This window comes from Volvox carteri (assembly GCF_000143455.1).
Source record: "Volvox carteri f. nagariensis unplaced genomic scaffold VOLCAscaffold_116, whole genome shotgun sequence".
In the NCBI taxonomy this organism is placed as follows: domain Eukaryota; kingdom Viridiplantae; phylum Chlorophyta; class Chlorophyceae; order Chlamydomonadales; family Volvocaceae; genus Volvox; species Volvox carteri.
In genome coordinates, this window is record NW_003307659.1 from 69420 (window position 1) to 78811 (window position 9392).

The 9392-nt window shown below is 58.3% G+C and overlaps 1 protein-coding gene across 1 annotated transcript in view; it reads left to right on the forward strand.

Annotated features, from left to right (window-relative positions):
- VOLCADRAFT_100387 (uncharacterized protein) overlaps positions 1–7787 on the forward strand; it is a gene marked incomplete at both ends in the record, with an annotated part of 9164 nt that extends 1377 nt beyond the window's left edge. Inside the window, 5 exons of the mRNA XM_002958974.1 lie at positions 616–768; positions 948–1610; positions 2080–2130; positions 2377–2448; positions 2626–7787. Of these exons, the coding sequence (XP_002959020.1) occupies positions 616–768; positions 948–1610; positions 2080–2130; positions 2377–2448; positions 2626–7787 (6101 nt within the window). The remainder of the gene's footprint in view (positions 1–615; positions 769–947; positions 1611–2079; positions 2131–2376; positions 2449–2625) is intronic.
- Positions 7788–9392: the final 1605 nt, after the last annotated feature.

Sequence of the window (9392 nt, forward strand, 5' to 3'; positions counted from 1 at the left end):
TTGGCGGTTGACAGTGATGGTGCAGGTCATGGCGCTAATGTAGCAGCCGGTACACAATACGGTGCTATAAATACGCGCAGAGCGCGACCGCCAGCAACTCGAGAGACCTTTTCAGCGGTCAGCTGCTACATTTGGTATCGAGACCTCGTGAAAATTCACGATCCTGAAGTCGTCGGTTCAACCCCCACCGATCACGTTCGAGTGGTATTTCGGGTGTGGCGACTCAGAAAGCGAATATCGCACAAACTATAAAGTAGCTGAACCGACTGGACTGTCTCTGTGCCTGAAAAATCTGAAGACGGCTAGGCGCATGTGAGCCGGCACATGACGTGACGTGGAGTAATTACCCACTGCCCGAGGGTAGGCGAAGGTAGGCACAGGCTGGCGGTATACGAGGCTCTAAGGGCCCGGGACGGTTCCCTTCAAAGGGGGGGGAATGTAGCAGCCGGTACACAATACGGTGCTATAAATACGCGCAGAGCGCGACCGCCAGCAACTCGAGAGACCTTTTCAGCGGTCAGCTGCTACAGCTAATGAGCCGGATTCACCGGCAGGTACTGCACAGGACACAGCCCCGGTGCAGGTGCCACCGGAATTGCAGCCATACCCACCAAGGGTGCAGCCACGACCTTGCCTCAAGGATCCGCGGAGTGTGGAGGTGCCTCTGCATGCGCCTTGATGCGGACTTGCCAAACCGGACCATGTTCCGTGATGATGCTGGCCCTGACCGATTCACTATCTGCACCTCTTGTGAGAAGGCACTGACGGGTGAGCAACTTCTTTGGCCCGTCTACATGTGCTGTCCTTTTTCCGTTTGCTCATGCTGTTGTGCACCTTTGATCCGTCGGGCCGCCTGATTTGTATGGGCGAGATGCCCCATCTGGGTCATACACGTTGTCATTAAACCCTGCCTAACCGCTGCCCGCCTGTCACCACTCTCGTTGCAGCACGCCGAGTGCCTGAAGCGGCTCTGGCGCGAATCGATCCAGGCGACGTGCCGTCTACAAATCACCTGGGCGACCCATTGCCTGCACCCACGTTTGTGGAGAGTCAGCTGTTGGGCCGGGGCCATCTCATGCAGCAGCTACTGATTGTGCATCTTGCGGGCCGCCCCCCCGAGGTGTTGCCGTGTGCCGTTCAGTCACATGGCATCGCAGTCGTAAACCCCGACCCCAATATGCTACGAGGCCAGCTGCCCGCGCGCGTTGCGGATTTCGCAGGCGCCTTCACGGTGGTGTGCGTGGATCAAGTCCGAGACCGACAGGACTTGCTGGATCGCGTCCGCCGTGCACCAGGCCTGAAAGTTCGAGGCAACGTCATCGTCGCCTGGGTGCGTTTCCTTCAGCATAATGACGAGGATGAAGGTGCGGTGGATGAAGAAGCTCTACAGGAGTATGAGCGTATGGGATGTGTCGCACGAGTACCAGAGGCACTGCTGCAGTCCGCAATCGGTCCTACGGATCCGGAAGTCGCTGGCGTACTGCGGAGTACATTCCTGCACGACCGTACCGGCGCTGCTGGTGTACGACAGCTGCAGGAGACGTTGCAAGGAAACGTCGCTGGTGAGATCATTCAGGGCGGTGGCGCTTATGGATCACCGCTTGATACAGGTGCGACTTTTCACGGGGTAAATCAACGGGGTTCACAAATGGATGCAAATTTGTATTGCGCTGTGTGGCTGTAATGTGTCAAAAGTAGGCTGGGCAGGGAGGGTATGTGCATGGGATGTGCCTGGCATGCGCCTTGATGGGCCAGCAGCCTTGTACAGGCTGTGCACCCCATCTGGTAGTGCTGGGTTGACCAGGTGTGCGTGGTGCAGGTGGCGAGCCAGCACCTCCATACAGGTGTATGTTCCTCTGCCCCTGCATTCTCGCATCCTGATGTTGTTGGAGTGGTTGTGCTGTGTGGCTGTTATGTGTCAGAAGTAGGCTGGGCAGGGAGGGTGTTATATATATATATATATATAGCTAAGGGGGCTGAAAGCCTACATGCGTTCCTCTCCAACTCACGGAATTCATCCACCTGCTTCACGCATATCCTTCCGACATTGCTATTTCTGTACTCCTACATCTGTTATAGGTCCCGATGGGCCCACGGCCGGAACAACTGCCTCTGACACTCGTATGGCAGGTATGTATGTGATGGATACGGTACGAGCTGTCCAACCTGGTGGGCTGGTACGTGCACGACTGTTTCTCTGCACCCGTTACGCTGTCGTATTGTACGGCCTGTATGTACCTGCAGGTTTGCACTGCTGCTGTATGTGTCGTCCGGACATGTTCACCCACCTGTCGGATTCCGGACCATTAACTATTATGTTTCTTACCACCTCCTCATCTGTGGTGTATGCACAACCGTGCCCATTTTCCGCTATAGATGCTGGTGCTACGGGCTTAGCGCCTGTCGCGGTCGTGGTGCGCCAACCAGCCGATCCTGGTCCTCTCCGGGGTAAGTGAGAATCTGCAGATTATCCTATTAGTCCTATTTGTTCTGTTTGTCCTACTATATTCATCGACTGACTTTGGCACGTCCTGTGCATAAGTCACGAGTATCACACCAGTGCTGCACCATTTGCCCGTCTGGCATGTTAACCTTATGAATATCCGCCCCCTCCACCCAACGCAGCTGATGCCGATCTGGGCGTTCCGAATGAACTGGAGGTGGTCCTTCCGCAACCAGCTCCTGTTCCGACGGACGGCAGCGACTTTGATAACCGGCCCAATGTGGTGCATGACCTGCTCACCGGGCGTGCACGTCTCGCATTCGCTGCTGGCGGCCGTGGCGCTCAGGTCCTGGATGACCGCCATCCAGCCATCCTTAACGTCTGCTTCCCGGTCTCGTTTCCATATGGTTTGTCCGGACAGCGGCCACCGGGTATGTCGTTCGCCTCATATTGCAGCCACCTCGTACGGCGGGTGCCACGGGCGCAGTTCAGCAGCAACTTGATGCTGCTTGCCCGAATGTATGATATCAGCGTGCGGCAACAAAGCATGGCGCAGGTAGGAGTGGTCCTGCGCATGCGACCACGACTGGGTGGACCAGCGGCACGGGTACCGAGGGATGTGGTACGCACCATGGCGGACATCTTGGCGCTGCCATACTGTCACGCCCAGCGACGGCAGCTGCTGTCACAGCAGTCCCCCATGGTGCGTGCCCTCCTGGATGGCGCACGTGCTAGCCTCCTGCGAATCGACCTTACAGATACCTACTACAATGGTGCAAAAGCCATGATGCATGCGGCTGCCCTCACCATCGGCTGGCTGCCATTGTTCTTCAACCTCAACCCGGCGGACATGCACGCTGGCTGCGCTGTTGTAGCCTCTGGTCAGCTTATAGAGTTCGACGACGCCGGTCGTCCGACCCAGATCAGCAGCACGGTGGAAAAGTGGCGCCGTGTCAAAGAAGACCCGCACAGCTGCGCGGCACTGCTCATCGCCACGAAAGAGGTGTTGGTGGAGCAGTTGTTTGGCTTTGCACCTGGAGCAATGCGGCAGACTGACCCTAACTGCTTCTGTGGGGTCGTATTCGAGGTAGTCGTCAAGGTTGAACAGAGCGGGCGATTGGCGCTACACTTGCACGGAGTCGCACATGTCGAGTGCTTCGCGCTGGACAACCTTCAGGCATTATTCTGTGGACCCAACTGCCGAGCTCTGGCGCTTGCGTATGCGCTGTGCGAAATGTGGTACCCCTCCCCATACTATGCTCCGACACCAGACAGCGGGACACAGCCTCTGGTCATGGGTATGTCTGATGCGGAAGCGCAGCAGCACGGTCTACCCGTGCCAGCGGTGCAGGCGGACTGCCCACCTGCAGCATACAACTTCGAACGACTCGCGGGGTGTGCAAACGGCGGACTGCCGCCTCCATCACGACATGCCGCCTGCCGTGCCCATCATGCTGCCGTCATACGCAGTACCCTCACCCACAGCCACAGTTCGACGTGCAAGCGGCATGGCTGCCGCGGCACAGATGACAGCTGCGGCATGGCCTTTCCCCGACTCATCCGCACAGCCTTTCAATGGATCGGTACCACCGGCCTATTCTTGCTGCCCCGCCTGGCACCCAACCTCGTGCCACACATGCCTGCCATTGCCCTCGCCTTCGGCTGCAATCATTTGATGTCCCTGGCCTGCGAAGTCGACCGGGATTACACAGCTGACATCGCTGCCCAACTAGCGCGTCCTCCCAATGAACGCGGTGACTGCCCCCTCCTGCAGCCCGCCATCGACCGCGCCCGTGACGCCGCGTACTACAGCTCCAAGTACACTGCAAAGACAATTGAACGCAGCCAGGCGCCCCTCACATGTGCCGCCGTGAACCGCGTACAGGACTTCATGATGGCAGGTCACCAACCCAGCACCACCGGTGATGGACCCAGCACATTTGGCAACCTGTGTACCGTGGTGCACCGCATGACGGCCACTATCACGGCCGGCATGGCACTGGTCGCCTTCAAACTGTCAGGCCACGATACGTTCGAAGCAACCTACAAACGCAACTACCTACCGATAGGTGCCTTCACTGCACTGGCATCCGAATCTGCCGTAGAACCAGAAGACGCGGAAACCGGCGTGGAGCTTGTAGAGGCGGACGAGCATGGCGACTACACCCTCACCAGCATCGTACAGAACTACACGCACCGTGGAGTGGAGCTGAGCGGCTTGGACTGCAGCGCCTACAGCATCGCATCCAACTTCGAGGTGAAACGTATAACGCCCGCACAGCACCCCCATGCTGCTATCCTTAGTGCCCAAGTTCTCCCTGTACCTGGCCGCCGCAAGCGCAAAGCCCCTGGCGCCGCTATGACCCCTACTACTGACGCACCTCCCGCCACATCTGGCACCCAGCCCACTGCCGCTATGGCATCCCCCGCGCCAGCTGGCCCATCTGCAGAACAGCTGCCCACGAGCCCGATGTCGACCATACCTCCCAAGAATGTGGCCTTCCAACCAACGCACCCGCTGTATCTGACACACGTTCTTCATCGCCTGGTGCAGCCGAGGTACGTTCTGCTGGGCGGCGCACTGCCCCGCCGCCCGCAAGCAGGCAGCACCACTGCAGCCGCCGTCGCCTACTACGCATTCGTCTTAGGCATCTTCAAGGCTCACCGCGGCCAACCGGTAGCTGCTGGTCAGACGGTGAAAGAGGCGTATGATGCATGGTGGATGGACCTGGGATCCACCGTGGCAGGCCAATCGTACAGAGCCTGTGTGAGTGTCCTGCTAGACAACATCGAAGCAGAGCACCTCGCCAGCGCCCGGCGCCAGGCCGACTACAACTTGCGACGCCGCCAGTGCCGCGTCGCTGCTGCAACTGCCGGTCTCGCCCCAGACAACAGTTCCAGCGACCCGGATGATGACGACCCGGAAGCTGCACGAGGCCGCCTCGAACCTGACCCCGCCACACAGCCGCCGCAAGATGATCAGGTTGAACGGTACGACTTTGTACCAGGCCAAGGCGACCCGACGCTAGGAATCAACCTGTCCGATGTCGCCCTGACGGACCTGTACGACCGCACCACAGCAGAGGGCCTGTACGCATACGGTGCAGCTCGGTGTTGCCGTGTACTTCCTCTTCCCAATGTGCTCGGCGCCAACACCAACCCCTTCATCCGCCGTGTACGCACCACTGACATCCCGCTGCTGAGCGAGGCTTCCAAGCGCCTGAAGCACTACCTAGTCATCTCCGAAGGCACCGCCACCATGCCAACCACAACGGACCGCACCCCCCGTCTTCGTTTGGATCGCCGCCCCGGCTACCCACTCGTAGCGGTCATCATGACCGACGCCCAGCAGACCAACCATATCACAGCGGGAATGCCAACTTACCTACGTCTACCACAGCCACCGACCATCGACGACACCGTCGAGCTCTTTACCCTGGCGCCGGATCAGGCCGTACCATTCATGCTCATGGCACGTTATTTCGACCGCCGCAACGAACCTGATCCAGGCGTCCCGCCGCAGATGCTCATCATGGGTCCTCCGGGCACGGGCAAGACTCAGTTCGTACACGCTCTACTGTGGTACACGTATCAGCATGACAGTCCCGACTGGGCCGCCACATGTGCATACTCCTGGGCTGCCGTGATCGCCTTCAACACCCCAGTACATCGCAGCCTATCGACCCACTCAATGTTCGGCATCTCAGCCAGTCAAAGCGGCTCCCGTGGTGCCAACCTTCCCAAGCGCGGCGCCCATGCCGGCCTTCAGGTCAAGCGTAACATCGGTGATGGGGCTGTCCTCATCGACGAAATTGGTATGCAAAGCCATGAGCACCTCGGCGCCATCAGCCACTCCTGTACAGCCAATGTGCCGCCTCCACCACACCTTGGGCCCGCCCATCCCAGCAGCCGTGTCTTGTCCGGTCGTGCCGCTGGCGGAATCGGCGACCTGCTGCAGCATCCTCAGCCAGGCGGGTCACCGCCATACCGCTACGCCGCCAACGTCGAACGAAACCCCCAGTTCAGTCCCTCGGCACCGTCAGCACAGTGCCGGCCGGCCTCGGTTGACGAACGTGGAGGTGACCATGCTGACGGCAGCAACAATGACAGCAGTGATGCCGACGACAACACCAGCAACCGTCGCACTACTGTGACCACATGTCGCACTCATCGCCCCGTGCCACAAATGCACACCCGCCTACACGACGGCTTCAACCTGTACCGTCAGCTCGGCGGCACTGTATTCATGCTGCAGAAGCAGCAGCGGCAAGACAACAGCCCATCTGGCCAGCAGCTTACCCGCTTCGCAACCATGTTCGGCGGCATTCAACCCACTGAAGCACGCGTGGCAGATCTAGTAGACGCACTCAACCAACGTGTCATCACGGATCTGTCCGATCTCACAGACCTCGAACCCCGTGTCGTGCTGCAACGGAACGAACCCAGGCACGCGCTCAACACACATCTCCTGATGCTCCAGGCGCGCCGCAAAGGAGCGCGTTTGGTCAGCTGGAATGCGGACCACGTCCCGGTTAGGCAACATGGTGCAACCCAACAACAGCCGCTCTCCCATGTCGAAAAGGCTGTCGCAATGCGAGTAAAAGACGCCACCTTCGACCACACCACCGCCGACACTTGGTACTACGAGGGTGCACACTACACCCTACTCGACACCACTGCTGCCGACGCTGGCGCGTGCCACAACAATGAAGTCGAGGCATGTGGCCTGCTTACCGACAGCCGTGAACCACCTGACGATGGCCGCGGCCCGTACTGGCGCCTCCACTATCTACCTGCAGCCGTCTTGGTCCGTCCCATTAAAGGGCACGCGCCCAAAGCGGTGCCAGCAGACTTAGCGGACTTCGCAACCAAAGGTGCTGCCTTCGCCATCGTACCACGGCCCTCGCCGGCAGCAAACATCACCGTGCCAGCCGCCAACACCGGCACCACCACCAAAAATGTACGTCGAGTCAATGTACCGCTTGGTGACTACTATGCCGTGACCGACTACTTCGTACAGGGCCGTAGCTTCAAGGAAGAATGCTGGGTCGCGGACCTTTCCGTCCCGCCCGGTGGCCTCAAGCGTGCAACCATGTACGTGTTGCTCACCCGCTACAAGACACTCGACCACATCCGCCTCCTGCGCCCACTCTCTACCACACCCGACGAACGAACACGAGTCGTCAAACAGTTCATGGCAGCAACCAAGCTGGACCCCGACCTGGCGGCCGAACTCCGCCTCCTGGATCGCCGTGCTACCGAAACCCGTGAACGCTATACGACCGAGTACAAACACGACCGAAACCTAGAGGAGCGTTGGACCTCCGCAGCCAACACCACCTGACACGTCCAACAGAAATTTCGTCGCCGCTACATCTCTGCCTCGCCACTGGACGGCGTTAAATGCCAGCGTTGCACGGCTCTCTAACCGTCTGACGACACGCCCGCACGGCTGGGTGCATCCCTTGCACTTGTGGGTTCGACTCCCGCACGGGTGTACTACAAGTACACGCACGGACCGTCGTACTCGTGCCGCCCAGCCGGGGGACTACGGCCCCCTCGCGGGCGAAGCAGCCCGCGTCTAGTGACTTGGAGAGTGGGGGCCGTGTGGGTCGCGATCCCCATGTTATGTACGAGGTACGACAATGCCAGGGCTCATTTCCGCGGTCGTGCCCGAGTGGTTAAGAGGTCTGACTAGAAATCAGATGGGATCTCCCGCATAGGTTCGAATCCTGTCGACCGCGTCCGGTGGAGAAAGTATTTGGCCAATTTTAAGACGTGGGGGCAAGAGTGCAATGAAGTAACACGTGTTAGACCAGTGCACGTGAAGACCTGCAGGACACTCTCTACTTGAATGCATTATCAACACCAAAATATAGAGTATATGCATGTAGCTCTGCAGCTGACTGAGAAATCTCTGCTGGGTCTGAAGAACAACCTAAAATGAAGAGGGTGCTGAACCGTACCATCAGGTGTTATGGATGCTAGACCTTGAAAAATTGCTGGAACGTTTCAGCAAAGAACTTGGCACGGCTGACAAGGATGAAGATGCCGCAAAACACTGGTGAAGGCGTAGGAACTGCCAGGCTAGTTGTCACAGATGAAGCTTTACCCCCTTCAGCTATTAGATAGGATTGTAAGTATACACAATGCCCCTGGCAGGCACATACTGTTGCGTGGATGGGCTGGAGAATGCCAGGGTGTATCTACATGCGCTCATTGCCTACCTACCTCCCTGCTGCATCTATGATTCCCGACCACCTGCCTGCCTGGCTATCTGCCTGCCTGCATCGGTATGTTGGCTACGCCAGGTGGGAGCCAAATACAGGTGTTGCCATCAAGCAACCAAACAAGCATCAAGCAGCACTCATGGGGCGTATACTTGGTACCGGTGTTGCAATGCAATATAGGGCTGTCCCTTCAGAAGCAAGTGTAACACAAATGACTGAAGCAAGCCAATCTAAATTTAAAAAGTTGTCGCTTGCCTGTCCAGATGACGTAGATGTTTTGGTCGCGGTAATAATTGCTGGCCCCGGGGGTGGGTGGAAACTCCCTCGTCCTGTCTGTGTGTCAGAACCCGTGAAACCCATGCAACCCTCAGCAATCCCATCGAGGCCACCTTTCAGCTCGCGCTGAGATTTGAACTCAGGTCGGTGGATTCAGAGTCCACAGTGCTAACCACTACACCACGCGAGCAGTGTACTGCGTGTACGACATCTTAATCCTAATCATAATGACCCAGTACAGTACTTCCGTAACGCAACGCACAACACGCCGTTCTGCCGCCTATCTACCTACCTTCCTAGTGTTGCTGTGGAAATATTGGAGTGACACAATGTTTTGGTCCGGCAAGCAATCCATTTTTGGCTGTTGGAGAGGCGGGCACCCGGGTATATATTAGAGGCCTCTAGGGGGCCTGTAGCAGTCGCTCACCTGACGGGAGGACTGA